The 17,626-nt window shown below is 42.5% G+C and overlaps 1 protein-coding gene across 3 annotated transcripts in view; it reads right to left on the minus strand.

Annotated features, from left to right (window-relative positions):
- Positions 1-17,626, minus strand: part of HNRNPR (heterogeneous nuclear ribonucleoprotein R) — an 872,346-nt gene that overhangs the window by 747,562 nt on the left and 107,158 nt on the right. Inside the window, exon 2 of one of the 3 annotated variants that reach the window (XM_069622744.1) lies at positions 6,669-6,846. The exons of 1 other annotated variant lie outside the window; for it this stretch is intronic. In XM_069622744.1, the coding sequence (XP_069478845.1) occupies positions 6,669-6,837 (169 nt within the window). In that variant the 5' untranslated portion in view covers positions 6,838-6,846. Of the gene's footprint in view, positions 1-6,668; positions 6,850-17,626 lie in introns of all 3 variants that reach the window. One more of the 3 variants, XM_069622745.1, reaches the window with a different exon arrangement.

Genomic DNA, 17,626 nt, shown 5'->3' on the forward strand with positions numbered 1-17,626 from the left:
GGACGACACAGCGTTTTCATCTTTCACCCCTGACATCCATCATAATCTCTCATCCTGTCTTACTGACATCAAATCCTGATGTCCTTCCTTTTACTCACGCTGAACATCGAGAAAACTGAAGTTCTTTTCTTTCCTTCTAATACCCTCCATCCTCCTTTCTTTCTCTATCCTCCCTCCCATCTCCCCCACTGCCCGTAATCTCGGTCTCCACCTTGACTCCAACCTCTCCTTCAATCACCACATCTCACACCTCCCCGGCCCGTCACTTCCACCTATACAACATAAGCAAAATGTGCCCACTTCCTCACTTTTCATGCCACTAAACTCCTAATATCTTCGTTAATCTTCTCTTGACGTTTCTATTGCTCTGTTCTCAGGTCTCCATTCCTCACATCTATCCCCTCTTAAATCAGTCTACCACCCGTTCTCTGTGTCCGCTCCCCCACTTGACTCCATCTCTTCATCCGTAACCTCTAGGCTGGCTCTCCTTCCACTCAACTAAAGTACAACTTCCTCTGTCATCTCTTCAACACCCCCCCTACCTTGCTTCCCTCCTCTCCTATTCACTCTTGTTCTCTCCGCTCTGCTGATCACTTCCTACTCACTGTTCTGCCTGCTCCTTGTGCTCATTCACGTTTGTTCCAACTTTTCGCCCCACTTCCACTTTTCGTTCCAACTCCCTCTCCACTCCATCACCTCTTACTCCTCATTATGCAGTTAATTAAAATCTATCTACTCCAGCTACCTGCCTGACAAACAATGGCTGTTTTGATCACCTTTCAGCTATATGCAATTCTATACTACAGTTGCACGATAAATTGTTCTGTATATGGTTCTCTGCTGCAAGATTCATGTAATAATTCACTTTGCTTATAATGTATTACCTGTTCTATGTAAAGCGCTTTGGCTAAAAGCGCTATATAAAATCCAATAAACTACACACACCTCTAACTCTTAGAGAAAACAAGCATGCAGACTCCTTGGCTCTCAGTCCACATCCATCTCTCAACTACTCCAGAGTCCACCCACCAGACAGCATTCAACAGGTTTCAATGGCAGACTGCCACAAATGGACTTCCATTTAATTCTGGTTAATCTGGTGCACTATTGCCAACTATATAGCAGCTGTGGACAGTGCAAACATTTGAGAAGGGACACTTTGTAGGATGGCAGATAACCATTTTATGGTTCTTTACTACGCAAGTGGTTGAGTAGATTTCAGTAGGCCTTTCGGGGACTTCTGAAAAGAAAATACCTGTGCAGGGACAAGCGATCACTAGGTTTATATGTACAGGAACACAACAATCGCTTTAGAAAACCTAGTATTCAATCTTTCCAAACTCTGGTGAGCCATCAAGAAAATTAACCTCACAGCATCCAGGTTTCCTTTATGGAAAGGGGCCAAACCAAGTTGGGATGCCACTGTGGGGTGGGTTGACTGTAGCAAACCTGTATCAGTGAGATTCTACATTTGTAGTCATTAGGTTGAATCCATTTACTATTTCTTTAGGTTATGCAGCAGTAATGAAAGTGCAACATTTATACAATCTCTTGACACTGAGGTTATGACAGCAGTGACGTTTTTAGAGAAGCCATCATCAACCACCGCTTTAAAACATTGTTCAGCAATGTCTTTTTATGCTATGGGCATAAGGGAAAATTTAATAAATTGAATAATCTGAGCCACCCTAGTCTTATTCGAATTGCTCTTTTCAAAACATGGCTAGCAGAAGTACATTAAAGTAGAATTTAGATCTTTAAAAAAAAAAAAAAAGGAACATTTAAAATTTAAAACAAATGCTAGGTTTGGAAAGGAACTTAATTCTATAAAATGTCCAGAAGTTCAGAAAAGCAGAATTGTTATAGCCAGTCTGAGAATAGGTTTATTAGGAGGCCATTAACACTGCTCTAAAAAAAAAAACTGTTTGCAAAACAGATATGCAACAACTGGGAAAAATGCATACAGGTCGGTCTCAGACCAGGTAATGAGAAGCCGGCTTCCAAGGAATCTTAGCCCTCCTTATTCAAGACAGACGTGGCAACACTTCCCATTTTACTCTGCAGCAAAAGGCACATTGGAATTGTAGAACAGTTCTGCTTCCTAAAAGGCATTGAAGTCACCTCAATTCAGCCATTGACTCTTCAATCCTGGAGTATAGAGGGAAAGGGATGTTAAGAATCCGGAGTGCACTGCCAAATTTGAATGGAATCGATGTTCTCATCCAACACGACTTGTATTCTGCATTTACACCAGAAAAATCTTCCATTGGCATATGGAAAGGACGTTTTAGCGCCCAAAAATTAATGCTTTAATGCCAGCTTATTTGTTTTTAACCTGCCCAAGAGATTTAGTATTGCATAAGGCTTATCCCCACCGAAAAAGCAAAGAGGTTTTGGAATGAGGATCTGGACCAGCCATAAAGTGGATTTCTTTTTCTTTCCTTTAGTTACACCAAGTCCATTAGAACAAGGATTAAGATTTAAATGCAAGGCCAATAGTTTTAGCACCTACTCAAAGAGCACTCGTAAGGTCTTGTAAAAATCTTCAACAGTTGAACGAATTACAAGTGATCGAAAAGCCTAAGTTCCATTAACACAATGATTCAAAGAGCTTAAAACAAATTCCTGTGTAAAAAAAAAAAAAAAAAAAAAAAAAAAAAAAAAAAACTCACAAATATGGAGAATATAATCATTTAAGAAAATTCTCATGCAAGTCACCACAATGTTGTTAGGGGTGTCCAAGATAATGCATTAAGAAGTTTGTGGCCGATCAGCACATGAGCAAAATATAAAATGTGAAAGAATCACCACACCAAAATCATTGCACAAGAATTATACTTTCTCTCCTGCATTCCGGTACCTCATTTACCAACTGGATTGAAGATCAACACACGTTCGATAGACGTGCTAAAGAATTGAGACTTTCTACTCCTCTACATCTGCACTGGACCCTTGTCAAGTTTAACACCAGATTTAAAATCTCCTGACTCCTTAACCCAGTATCTAGGACCAAACCGAAAGAAGCCCGATTTAAATGGGACGATCTCTTTTGTACCTTCTGTGGAAGAGAAAATCCTTTCCTATACTGCTCGAATACAAAAAAAAAAAACACATTGACTTTGACTGTTCCTAGAGAGAACAAACTGGTTTTGGAGCCAAAAGGAGCCTCGCCCAACACAGGGATGCATGCGACTCATGGCAAAAAAAAGCAGCGAAAATAGTCTCTGGGATACATTTTACCTTTACTAAGTGAATAGGCCATCCAGCCCACTCAAGCTGGAACATGAGGCACTCATTCTGTGGGTCCCTTCTGCTAGGATCCCTATAATCGAGCACTATACAATTCAGCTTAGCCAAAACAGTAGTCCACACTTTTGCCAAATGCAACTTTGCTCAAAACACATTTTGCTGTTTTTTATTTTTTAAAAGGCATGGTATATAGGAGATGGGGTAGGAGTGCAAGAAATCCAGCACTCCGATCAGTCAAAACAATGCTGCTAGCATAGAAAATCTCCATTACCATCCTATTTAGGAACAGATCCGTTTTTAAAAGTGCAACACAACCTTGCTGTCCTCCAAAGCTGGTCGCTTACTATCCCTACTTTGCTTACCTACTGTGGCTGTGCTTTCTGTACCAATAGCTCCCGCCCTCTATTAATTGACCCGACAAGTTAGGTCCCATTTACCATCAACTGCCTCTGAGTAAAGGGGCACCTGTCAAATGATTTCGCTCTCCGTAAACCAAATAGAAGTAAATGCCACCAGGAAATGGGAAAAAGGGCATACTGAACAGAGGCAACCATTTAGACCAAACGGAGGCAACCATTTAGACCATTCAGAATGAGAATACCTTTTTAGCCTCAAGTGCTTTCCTCTACAGTGAAATAGCAAGAAATAAAACCTTTGCCTCAGCACCGCCAATAACTGGTTTTATAGCACAGATAACACGTTTGGGTGCAAGGAAACCCCCCCCCCCAAAGCCCACTGGTTATTTAAACTATGTGAATAGTAGATTTCTAGATAAGTGCAGAACACATTTGGCACAAAGCAAATGAGTTGCCTGGCATAGTGGTGGAGGGTACTTGTGGGGAGGATCACATTGATCTGCAAATGGCCTGCTCCTCTTGTATAGCATCAAGCTAAAACGTGATTGTAGTGTCTTCCAAGTGGACAACATCCTATCCAGTAGGTTATTTGATCTTGTTCGGAGAGACTCAACACTTCGCACAAGGATTGTTTCAAGTGGGTATCCCAAGACTTTGCGGCTAAAAAATTGGATTATCACAGGGCATTAGGATTACTGGAGCGTTGCTGAATTACTTCTGGATTTAATTTTGAAAACCAGATTTAAGATTTAAAAAAAGCAAATTGCCATGTCTCGAAAGGTACAAATGACTAATTGTGGATGACCCAATCTCGTGCGTCCGAGTATTATTTCAACAGGGCACTCCAATTCTCAAACCAGAAAAAAATTATCCAGCCTGTTACCTGTGTATAAACATCTCCAATAGCTATAAGCGGGACACAAAGTCAAGTCCCATGGCCCATACAGAGCCAAAAAAGTGCACTCTAGTAGGATAAAGGACAGAGTGCAGGGACCAGTTTAATTCCCGGTACAAGGCAGGAAGGAGAAGGCCACAGGTGGAAATGATGCAGCCTTTGAATGATTTAGAAAGGTGTATGCTACTCTAAACATGTTAACTCAACAAACTAGAGGTTCTAAATCTCTTCAAAAAGGTCCCAGATTGCATTCAGAAATGTTTACTTTGTAGATTAGAAACAGTTGACACATTGTTCTTTGCCTATGTCAAAGTGCAGCTATACTTGACCATCTATTCTGGGGTGGTCCAGTAAAGAAGGATTGGTCAGCACCAGCGTAATACCACAGTGAATGAAAGGAGACGAGATGTTATTAGCTTAATGACAATTACACAGGGTGGGGTCAATTTTAATAAAAGAAAAGGTTTCCAAACCGTAAAACAAAAAGTTAAAAAGGTCTAATTTTCACAACATCCACTTTGTGTGCTCCTGAAGATGCCTTTTAGTTAGCATTATTTAAACCTTCACACCAAAAAATAAAATAAATAAACCGCAAAAAAACACGCAATTTTACCCACCACGGACTGTAAAATCTGCTCAACTCTGGTGCTTGAGAGTGCACTGAATGTTTCAATGTATTTGTTGCAGCAAATCAGTGATGCATCCGAGATGCTGGAACTAATTGGAGCCTTGATAAGACTGCTAAAAAATAAAACTAGAACACTGCAAATCATAGCAATAGTTGAGAAATAGACCACTTCCATTAACAAGAATACACATCCATCAAAACTAAAAAGGTAATTGTATTCTGTTAAGTTCGAAATTTGATTTGAATGAAGACTACATATTTCACAGCAACCTCTGAAATGCAACATTTATGGTTTGCAGGTTAGGCGCTTACACAATAAGAATATACTGTTTCAACACGCCCACAGGGCAGGGGAGAGTGAGTGGGAAATACATTACAACACAATATTTAAAAGTAGAGGCGGGGGAGAGAAAGGGGGGGACCTACTATGCCTTGTGAGTGTTCAGAACATGCAATGGAAGGAAGAGAGGGAAGTGCTGGGGAGTCTGAGCCAGAGGGTGGGCCATGGACGAAGTGCTAGGCATGTTGAGTGCTACACAGCCTAGGCCGCGGGAGGTGTAAGTGAGAGTCTCCAGAGCGCAGGGAGTGCAGATGTAAAGTCCTGTGTGAAGACAGGAGCTGTGAAGAATTGGTGTGGGAGGTCAAGGCCCGAAGACGCATAAGGGCCAAGGACAACGATTCACCAACTGTGGTATTAGCAGAGGAGGGAAGGAGGAGGAAAAGAGGAATGTCTTAAGGAGCTTCCGGAATTTGAGACGATCCTGCTCAAGGCGCAGGGGGAGGGAGAGGCTGTACCAAAGGAGGAAGCCTGCAGAGGAGAGTGAGCAACCCCCTAACCTCCGTTTAGCAAAACACTTTACACACAATGAGTTGGGGCCAGAGGAGCAAAGTGGTCTAGAAGTATTTAGTAAGATAGAGCTGAAGATAGTGTGGTCCCCAGCCCCACCAGTGAAGACTTTAGTGCAGGAGAGATGCAGTCCCTGGGGCATATATATATATATATATATATATATATATATATATATATTTAAAGAGGGTAGGACCTCTAGGAATTTTGGTTGGACAAAACTTTATGGTTCATTTTAAATAACTGAAATTTGGCTAATCTAGCACTTTTAACGCAACGGATCACAACCAAATAAAAGGGAAACTTATGTACATTAACAACTTCCGTACACTGCTATCCCGCCAGGACGGGAGGAAAACTAGCCTTTTCCTTGGACTCCACATAAAGGATATAGAACTTTGAATTAGCCAAAGAAAAAACGTGGATGGAGCATTTTTTCCTTGAGAAAGTCTTGCAGACAAAGTAATGCATTGTTCTGATGCAACTAGGGTGTCACATTAATTACTTAAGTTGGTTAAATGGGACACAAAGGAATCAGTGTCAAACCCAATTCACCTTCATACAAACCAGATAAAGCAAAATATTCAGATTGTAAAATCAAATTCATAAATTTGTAAAACTTTAAATCTATGAAACGTGAATGGTTACGCCTCACTTTCACAACCAATCAGAAACAAGAAATGCATATTATACCTGTCTGAAATATTTCATCAAGTCTCTCTGCCACCTTCTGAGTGAGGCCTGCCTCTACCAGTGACTTGTAGTGTTCTTTTGTTTCGTTTTGAGTTACACTGCAAGAGGTATCCATTGGTTCGTCCTCTTCCTTTATTTGAACCGCATTACCATTCACCTCATTAGCCATTTTATTATGCTGCTGGAAAAAATTCAGGAGCTCCATTACATTGTGGCATAAAATTCTAGTTTGTCGGACATTGCATGATGTATTGTAACCAATTCACAAAGCATGCCAATAACCTGCACCAAATTTGTTACACAGCCATTGCAATGAGAAAACTAGAAAATGATTAAAGTACATGGAATTGGGTATTGCACTGGTCGGGTATGAAGCGGATGGTTAGGGTGCACCTCGGTGGCAGCGCAAGTATAGCATTGTGTACGGAAGCACAAAATAAAGCGTTGAACCTCAGTTTGACTGTTGAAAAGGCAGCAAGCTGCAGTTGAGATATTTTGAGGAACTAGTCCTACTCAACTGAAAACTGGCACAATCCATGCTTTTATATATAAAAAAAAAAAAAAAAAATTTAAAAAAGTATGCATGCACTCCTACACAAATTGGCGACAATAGTTCTGCTGTGCATCAAAAACAAGGCAACAATACCAATGCACACATTTGTTGACAAGTACTGTTCTTTTATACAGGGGTGGGGGAAAAATATTTATAAACCCAATTGTCTTTGGACAGCTGTTTTGCAGCAACTGAAAATCTAGTGGACCTGCCTTTTGTGGCATAGATTCAAAATGGAACCAGAAATCGAGGGAAATACAAATGCAGTCTTTGATAGATCAAAGGAGAGAATTCAGTTCATTTTGTACAAACCAGTAGCTATAAAGAAACTTTTTTTAAAATAGAAACCTAAAAAAAAAAAAAAAAAAAAAAAAAGAAATCACACTCCCAGAACAAAGCATGCCTCTTACACACCATGCTCAAAAAGTTGCTGGTACAAAGCATTTCCAGAGCAACCTGCCTTCGTTTTAATACATTTGTAACTCCAGTATATTTTCTGTTCAGAAACACTATATAGAGCGGGGCATTAGTCTAGTGCTCAAGATCCAAATGCATTTGAAAATGTTTAAGGTATACACACATTTAAATAAATGGAAACTAAGGGGGATTTAAATAGTATGGTTATCCTACATTCCTGGCTTGGTTGGGATAATCAACGACTTGACATGGTAACCCAGGTTACCATGTACATTGGGCCTCAACAGCTCGGTGGTTGAAGACACTTCTAGAAAAGTTGGACATGGGCAAAGTTCTCCTCTATTTTTGGAGGTCAAACGTTCCTTTGAAAACAGTCTTGAACAGTCACGGAAAATTGTCATGCGTCCAACCATCAATAGGGAAACTTGTGGTGAAGCCAGTATGCTTACTAGTGTCCAAAGTGTGGCAGACCAAGTGAGCCAGAGAGCTTACCGCCTTAGTACAAAAACCCTCATGATAACTTGAACTAATCCAGAGAAAGGCAGTCATGGATTTTCAAAAGGCCAGTTAACCCGCCCTGGGTTCTTAGAAACAAGGTTGAGACCAAACAAATAGATAAACCAAACGCACATAAACACATTCACAAACAGGTTTAATATGAGCCACACCTTCCGGATGGATCCATATATCACAGGGTTCAATTGCTTTTACAGTCCATTGAATACAACACAAGGATTCCTGCCTTAAAAAAAAATACAGCAGGTCGAATCTGTCCTCATGCTTTTATTGCTGTCAAATAGTACCCCAAACTATACACACTTCAACGAACAAGGATAATCAAATCCAATACAACTGCCTGAAACTGTTCCCAATTCATGTGGGACCTCTGAATTGAGGCTATTGGACTACTTCAACCTGGAAAGCTTGGCAGGCATCCTGTATCCCGAAGCAGTCTTCTGGCAAAGCGGCATACCAGCAACTTTTGCTCATCAAAAATAAGCTAATATGCACAACTCCTCCTGACAAACCAGAAACAGCTCCACAGATATATTCAGATCAGTGGTTCCAGAAGAGCCACAGGAAAGAGCTCAGTTATATCTGCCATATTGGAATAGGAAGGTAAACATGGATCTTTTAAGGTGCACGAATTCCTAGGAGTAAAGTTGTATCATCTGCAAAAAGATAGCCGATTTAAAATGTTTTACTTGCCCAAAAAAAAAAACACAATTATAAAAAAACAAGATTAAAAATAATTTACTGTAAAAAAATATTTTGCTCCCAAATACTCCCAATCCGCTGCTCTGCCCTTCTCAGGCCTTACAATAGAAGATAATATCTCAGCACTCCAAACCCCGTTTTGGAGCTGTTGGCCTCCAGTAAACCCAACAACCCCAGTATGGTGCTTGCAATGCTTCTGGTTGCCCACTTACCTCAACTTTGGGGGCCTGATTGGCAATGATGGGTATGGGCCCTGAAGCTGCTGTGTACACTGTTCCTCGTATTTTCTGGAGGACACAGTCTTGGCTTTCGTGGTTTAACCTATGCAAGAAAAGTGTTGGTACCCAAAGCAAGTAGCTTGGAGACCATCACAAGGGTTGAAAACAAGCACCAACAGTTATTACCCCATGAAATACAGGGTTGGAACAAGCTCAGATGGGTGTGAGGCAAGGCGGTCATATGGCCATGCCGAAACAGGTATGTTTTTGCAATGGAAAGTGATCACTTTTTGACTATTCCAAAACAGACTTGTCAGAATATCTATGGTACATGTACGCTGGCTCTGAAATTCTTTCAAAGATCAAAGTAAAGAAAAGTGTCCATGACCTTAAGAAAAGCCATTAATTCACATCACAGAATTCAAGAATGTAACGTGAATGCCAAAACTAAAAAAAATGTGAGTTAAAAGGGAACGAATGTCAATGTAAAACAAAGCAGCCAGCATCATGTAGGTTTAAAAATCATTCGAGGGGTGCAAAGATTAATAAAAATTGATAGGACATGGTTGTTGTATAATCATTATACCATTAACGAATTCTGAGAATCTGATTGAAGCAGAAATTGCTTGACCATGTGCAATAAAGTAATATGTACGGTTAACCATGCATGTGTCAAATAACTTTTCCCTAGCAGCGGAGCAGCAAACCCACCAACTGCCTTCTAAAATGTCCTCCCATCTCCCCCCTCTGCCCCTTAGTCCCAGTCCAAGCCGACCCCAACACTACCAGCTACCTTCTCGGACATCCGGCCTATGAACCGTGTGTCAATTGAGGCTTTCGCTGCCACCTTCTCCCCCAGCCCCACCACCTCTGGCTGACTCGCATCATGACACAGACCTGTCTATGCTCTGCTCATCCATTTCCAATACTCTTGATGCTCTTGCCCCGGTCATGAAGATCAGTTTCAAGCCCAAAGCCAAGTGCAATTCTTTGTAGGACTCTGACCTAGCTACACTTAAACATAAGTGTAGGATGGCTGAGGGGAAATGGGGAGCTTCTTGTTCATCCTCCGACAAACTGGCCCGTCTGCTCCAGAGGCAATACCGACTCTCAACCCACACTAAGAAGAGAGTCCACATCCATGCCGTGTCTCTGCGGCATCTAACAACTCGGCCAAATTTTTTAAAATCTCCAAGGAGCTGGCCAACCCTGCTGTAGTCTCTACCTCTCCTGTTGCCTCCCAGGCCCTTTGCCCAGCCCTTGCCTCTCACTTCATCTCAAAAACCCAGGATATCCTGTCCACCCTCTCGTCCCCTCTCCTTCTGTGAACTCTGGTCCTCCGACAGCCACCCCCCACCACCCTCTTTCTCGTTCTTTCCAGGCAACGTCTCTAGACAAGTCTATCTATGAAAGTCTCGACCCTGTTCTTCCAAAACGATCAAGGACCACATTGCCACCCTTGCTCCTGCCCTGGCCGATTTCTGCAACCTCTCCACCTCAGGAGCCTTCCCCTCTGAAGCACTCTTGTGCACCCTCTTCTCAAGAAACCCACGGCTGACTTCTTGCTCGACAAACTGTTGCCCAATCTCCATCACTCCTTTTCTGGGCAAACTCCTAGAAAAGCTGGCCATCTCGCAGCTTAACCTTCACTCAGGTTTTGTTGGTTGTCTCCACGACCATCAGTCTGGCTTTAGAGCTGCTAGAAGCATGGCAGCTGCTCTCCTAAATAGCTCTGAAGATCTGCTTTCCAACCTTGACTCCAACATCCTCCCCTCCCCTCACCCTCCCGTCCCCATTCTACTCCATCTCTTCTGCCTTCGACACGGCCAACCAAACCATCCTGGTCCACCGTCTTACAACCTGGGTATCATCGATCAGGTTCTGGCCTGGCTGACCTTTCCTCCAATTGACCCTCCCAGGTCCAACTTTGGTCCTTCCTTTCATCTATCTCCCTTTCTACCCGAGGTGTTCCCCAGGGTCTAACCTCTCACCTGGCTTTTCAACCAATACCTGGCAACTCTCGTCAACCGCATTACCATTTTCTGTTTCAATATTCAGTGCTATTCTGATAACTTTCAGGCTTCCCTCTGCCACCTCTTCTCTCATCTCCGATTGCCTATCTGCCATTCAGGATCAGTGAGCCGCCAACAATGTCTGCCTGAATGCCAGCAACACAGAGGTCCTCCTCATCTGCACACCTTCATTCCTTCCCTGTCATTCTCTGGCCGGCCTCCCTTGACCCTCCTAGCCACTCCTGCGAGGCCAAGAACCTCAGTCATCAGAGGTCTCTAAAAATCAAGCTTCGTACTGAACCGCCTCAGAGGTATTCTGCCTTTCCTCTACTTCAGCCAGAAGCTCACTGTCTCTCGAGCCCTGGTTCTCTCTAGGTTGGTTTATCCAAACAACCCCTTTCAAAATGCACCTGCTTCTACTCTCCGCCCTTTCAACTTATCCAGCACAGGACTGCAAGACTTGTCCTTGGCCACAAGCCCTGAAATCTCTCCACTGGCTCCCAATGGCAGCAAGGATTAAATTCAAGACCCTTTTCAATGTCCACAAGGCTTTCTGGGACCTGGGTCCAAAATACCTTCACCAGTCCCTCTGTAAATACCTTCCCTACCAAGCTCTTCACTCCTCCACCTGCAACTCCCTCAGGGTCAGTTTTTCAAAGAATCGAGCTGGGGTAGATCTCAGTCTTCGGCTGGGGCCTCCCTCTGGAACAGCCTGCCTGTCACTCTGAAACTTGAGGAGAACCAACTCTGGTTCCAGAAGCCCGTCAAGACCTTCCTCTTTGCTTCTGCCTTCGCTCCTCCTCTCCCCTGCTGATCTGTTCCATCTCAGCATCGTGCACCTGGGTTCCCTCTGACTTTCGGGCCCAGGTACCTGCTCATCCTGCCACCAACCCGCACCGTCTCCTGGCAATCCCTTGCACTGGGGTCAGCATCTGTAAGCCTACAATTCCCCCCCCTTTTTTCTGCACTTATCAGACTCACCGTGTCTGTTGCCTTAAACCTAGCACTTGCCGGCTGCACTACCAACGTTGGCTGCCTTTCAAAGTTTTGTATTCATTTGTATTCCTTTGCTTGCCAGTTTCCACTTCTTCCCCCGCTCCCATGCACTTGCGCGTTCTCAATGTCACTGCGCCTAGTAAGATCGTTGTTTTTCTACCTTGCCTCATCGTGCTCTGAAACACTGGTGTACGAGCGCGATACAAATAAAATATCAATAAAAGGAAGGCAGTTAGACACGCAAAAGCAACAGAAATGTGGGAATGAAAGATTAAAAGTGGAGAAGTAACTTCCTTACCTACTAATCTTTCAGTGGATAATATTCCCAAGCAATGGGGATAATAAAGAAAGGCTGGTCAGAACCTGCCTCAGAAAGAAATGCTTAATGCAAGGAATAATGCCAGCCTGGCTAGCCCATATACTGGCCAAACAGACTTGACAGGCACATGCTAAGCAATGGAAATGTGTGAATCCAGCCAGCTATCAATAGTAGCTTTGGCCACAGATTAACTGAGAAAAAGGATCCGAGACGATATAGGTTTTATCTATGTAAACGGACATTGGCTAAAAGAACATGTTCTGTTTTTCTGGATGAACACCAGCACTCTAGGCTAAAACAATGAATACCACATGAAGTAAGACATACAAGAAAGTGGGAGGTCACATGAAGCCTGCGTTTTTATGGCCCGTGCATGGGATTTAAATAAAAAATATACAATTCATAACAGACCTTTAAAACTGATGTCCCTCCCCATCACACATGTATTTATTGGGTATTTATAATGTGCTTATTCACATGTGTTTCAAACAATGCCTCTGCTTAAATTACACTATTACATTGTCTTCTACAGAGTTGGAAGACATACTACAAAAAAAACAAAACAAAATCAAAGCAGGAATTTTGAAAAAGTCTCATCAAATAGCATTTTAATTAGGAACAGCTTATGTTTGCAGAGAGATTGCGACAACGAAGTTGCCCATGCACGTTTGGCCCAAGGACTGCTTGGTCTAACCGTGCAGGACTAGTTTGTCTCGGGAGGATAGCTCAGTGGCAACGTGCTCGCCTTGGAAGCAAGAGCACCACAAGTTCGATTCCCCTAAACTTCATATCAGTACTCTGGTCGGGCTCAAGCCTAGAACCCCTCATCAGTGATTCAATAGGATCACCTACCTGCACATTGAAAAGGCTCAAGATCTGTTAAATAGCTAAGCTTGACTCCAGACGCACAATTATGACAGGCAGAGCAAATACTATACAATATAAAAATGGATATTTTATGTTTACTGCTCAGAAGGAACAGCATCCAAAAAAGAAGAGGTAGGAAACCAGAAGATGGCGCAACGGAATGCTCTTGCCAAAAATAATTAACACTGGTGGGCTTTGAGTTTTCCTTGAAATCAGCAAAGCTTTTCTGGCTTCTAACTGGCTGGCAGATAAGGGGACTCCATTGCTTCGATTAATAGAAGGGGCATTCTGAAAAGTTATTTGGAAATTGTGCTACCATGGATTTGAAGCATTGCAGCGTGTCACCAAGAGTGACAATGTTGCAAGCTTACGTTTCGATTAAGGTGGGTACAGGCAGTCAGTGAAAACTAGTAATCCTTGTGCCTGCCCATACTATCTTAGCAGCACAAAAAAATAATAAAGTTACTCACTCAAGTGACTAACGTACTCCTAGTCCAGAGTCACCTTTCCTGCATATTTCTGGGATGGTGCACATTTTTTATAGCATCAAACAAATGTCTTATTTTTAATCAAAAGCCAGCACGTGTACAGCTTTAGACACCTTCCTGGGCCCAGTGCATAGGCTCTTCAGTCCTTTCCAATCGCCACGTAGGTAGACCAATTCAGCAACTAAAGAAAACATTTTAGAGGGAACGGAGGGCAGGCGTATGGTGGAAAGGAGACTGAACCACGTACGTTAAGTCACTATGGTAACCTTTTCGTACTCTTACGTCCCATCCCCTTCCATACTTCTGGGAGATTTTCAAGCACTGGAGAACCATTGCTGGGTGGTTAGATACATATTTCCGATTTTAAAAGGGTTTTTTAAAAAACACCTGGCCAAACTGTGCATCGGCTCTAGAGCGAAGATCAAGGCAGTAGGGTCTGTAAAAGGCTGATGGAGAAGTCCATGTGGCAGCTTTCTCAAAGGATTCCCAAGGAACACGTTTCTAAAATGCCAGAGAGGCTGCCTTCCTGCTCACGAGATGACCTTTTGGTACTGGTAGTCCTTGCACAGCATGAGCTTCCATGAAACAGGAAACTATCCAAGAAATAGTAGCTTTAGAAGCCACAGCTCCTTTCTTCGAATTCCCAAAGTTCACACATAGGCTTAGGCTTGAAAGTTTGAAATTACAATCGATAGTTGCAACTAGACAGGCTCCGTGGTCATGGTTCAGCGAAAATGGTCCAATTTTTTGGTCTTGGTCATGATACTTCTATATGGCATAATGAGGCACTACAACTTAATAATAAATGTCTACATTGGCGGAGTTGGATTAGGAAAGGTATATTGAATTTGGGTGATTTACTAAATGGAGGTAGACTGCTGCAGTTTGATGAACTGCAAGATAAATATAACCTAGGGAGAAGAGAAAAGAGTAGATATACGGAATTGATTTAATGGATTACTCAGAGGAAGAGTATGGCTGATAATTCACTGGGGAAGAGACCAGAGATTTTTAAGCTGTTGACTAGAAGAATACAATGCAAGTACATATATGCGTCTCATGCCCATGGAGGTAAGTTACATGGAAGCATGGGGTAAACTGAGGGATTATATGGTCAATTGATGTTAATGTAGTCATTTCGGAAGAGGATTGGAGGTATTCTTAGAGTAGGTACGAATTCAGGTCTGGATAAGAGTTTGTTTAATTAGGCAGAAGGTAGTTGGTAGGATTTATTGGACACCAGTAAGGATGTTTAAATTGAAGTTGAAGGCAGATGAGACATGCTGGAGTTGTGGAAAGGATGGAGGTACCCTAGTACATTTACTTTGGGATTGCCCAAGAGTACAAGATTTCTGGCGAGAAGTAATTGATAGAATGGATATGATTTTTCGCATAGCCATCAAGAGATCGGCCGCAAATGTGATCTTGCCTTTACATAAAGGGAGGTGTGCAAGCAATAGGAAGCATAAAATATGGATTGATGAAGCTATGATGGTAGCAATTAAGTTAATCCTCAGGGTCTGGAAAACTAGGAAGAAACCAACTGTGGAGGATTGGTTAGTGAAATTACAGATCCCATCTAAAATTTGAAAAAAATGTCATTGAAAGATAAAGATAGAGGAAGACTATCTTTCATGCCTTACATGAGCGATGGAGTAAAGTGATAGAGGGAAGGGAGGCAGGCTAAGAGAGTGAGAGGACATCCCCCAGCCCAGAATCCCTTTTATTTTTTCCTACCCATTAGCCGTTGCGTTATGTGATGTATGTGTTTGGGTGGGAGATATTGTAATTACTTCTATTATTCTCATAGGGTGATGGTGCAATTTTTTGTGTGAAAGTGTAATAAGATTTAGATTAATAGTATTATTGCTATGATATTATTGGGGCTAGTTCTTGACAGTGTAATTCATTTGAAACTATGTGATGGAGTTGTATTTTGATGAAAATTTAATAAAAAGATCTTACAAATAGGCTTGAGGAAATCCTAAAGTTTTGTAGTATCCAGGTAGAACTTAACTGTTCTCACATCCAAATTATGCAGGACCATTTCAGCATTGGATGATGGGTTATGAAGGAAAACTGGTGAATTTGAAAATCTGTTAGAACTTTTTGCAAGAAATAAAAAGGGTGTAAAGAATGAATTTACCCTTATGGAAGCATGTAAAGGGTTCCTCTGCACAAAGTACCTGTAATTCACTAATCCTCACTGAGGTGATGAAGACTAGTAAAGCCACTTTCCAAAAAAGTAATTTGAGATCAGTGGTGGCCATGGCTCCAAAGGCTAATGGTATAAAGCATTTAGAACTACATTAAGATCAAATTAGTGTGAGGAGTGTTACTGAGCGGGTACAAATGGGAGTATCCCTTCAAAATGTCGTTCACCACTGGGTTTGTCAAGGTGAAGGAACAAAAATCAAAACTAAGTCCCACAGGAGTAGATCTGAATTACTGTGGAAGCCAGGCTTGATATGATAGAAAAAAAAACAGACGCAGAAAGAGAAAGATTTGAAACCCATGTCCAGCAACCAATGATAAAAACTGAGCCACTTACTCCTATATTAGGCTTGCGTAGATTGTCTACGCGCCATGAAGATGGTCTTCCAAAAAGTCCAGAATAGCCAACGACCTGATCTCAGTAACCAGACCTAAAGCTCATCAATTGTGAGAAGGGGTGCCACAGCCATCAGTTCTGATGGAGGCGGTTCGAGATCTCCAGCAGACAAGTTGAAGGACAGACAGGGTTTTCAGATCCAAGAGCAAAAACCTGGCGGGACAACATGGTGAAACACCACCACACAATTCTTCGCCTCTCCGAGGTTCAGAAAAGTCAGATGAATTTGAGGGAGAAGTGGAAAGGCTAGCACTGGCATGTCGTTCTAGGAAATTCCTAGAGCGTCTCCAAGAGAGGCAGGACCCCGACCATCCCTGGAGGAGTACAAGCAGAGCTTCTCGATGTGTGCTGCAAATAGGTCTATTGAAAGTTTCCCCAATTGCACAAATCGGGCTGATGACGTTGTTTAGCTCCCACTCGTCATTTGCTGTCACTAAGCAACTTATGGAGTCCACAGCCAAATTCTCCCAACCAGGAATATGGATAGCTTGCTGCCATACTCCCTTAATCCGGCTATCGGTTGTGGGAATGGGCGATTGATAGTGGGATAACATTTGGTGCCTCCATATTTGTTCAGGTAGAAGATTGAAACAGTGTTCTGTTCTGATGCAAACAACCTTGTTCACAAAGCTTGCCAGATAACCCTTCAGGGCTAAAAATAATGGCGGACAGCTTCAATAAATGCACATGTTGCTTCCCCTCAGTCACGGACCAGAGATCGAACACTTCCAATTGGTCCAATGTCACCCCCACCCCATCCCTTATCCCCCAACCCAGTAAGGGGTCGTTGATGGTTAAGTCATCTGAGGAATTGTATCTAAAAGGGGAGCACCTTACAATATCTTAAAATGGTTGGACCACCACAGAAGATCGGCCCTCATTTCGGTGGTACTGAAAAGAAATGAGGCTGGGGATCTGTTGCCCTAGATCAAGCTCGTCTCATGGCCAACTGTGGGAGTTAACTTGAGCCTTGCCAATATAACCACAAGAATGGAGGCCAGCATCAGGCCCAGTGTCTCTGGAACCACCAGGTCATGTGGGTCAAATTTAAGACTAGGTTACAGGTTTGTAAAAGATCTGCTATTCGTTCCTCTGTGACAAAAACCCTTCCACTGTTGTGTTCCAGCAAAATCAGATGAAATTACCAGGTTACTAACCGTAGTGACCACCTTACTCCTAGTCCATAGTCCCCTTTCCTCCATACTTATGGGACATCTCTCCGTCCTGTGGGACGGGACCGGAGCACTTGGTAAAAAGCA

This window comes from Ambystoma mexicanum, chromosome 11 (assembly GCF_040938575.1).
Source record: "Ambystoma mexicanum isolate Mex_15411 chromosome 11, UKY_AmexF1_1, whole genome shotgun sequence".
In the NCBI taxonomy this organism is placed as follows: Eukaryota; Metazoa; Chordata; class Amphibia; order Caudata; family Ambystomatidae; genus Ambystoma; species Ambystoma mexicanum.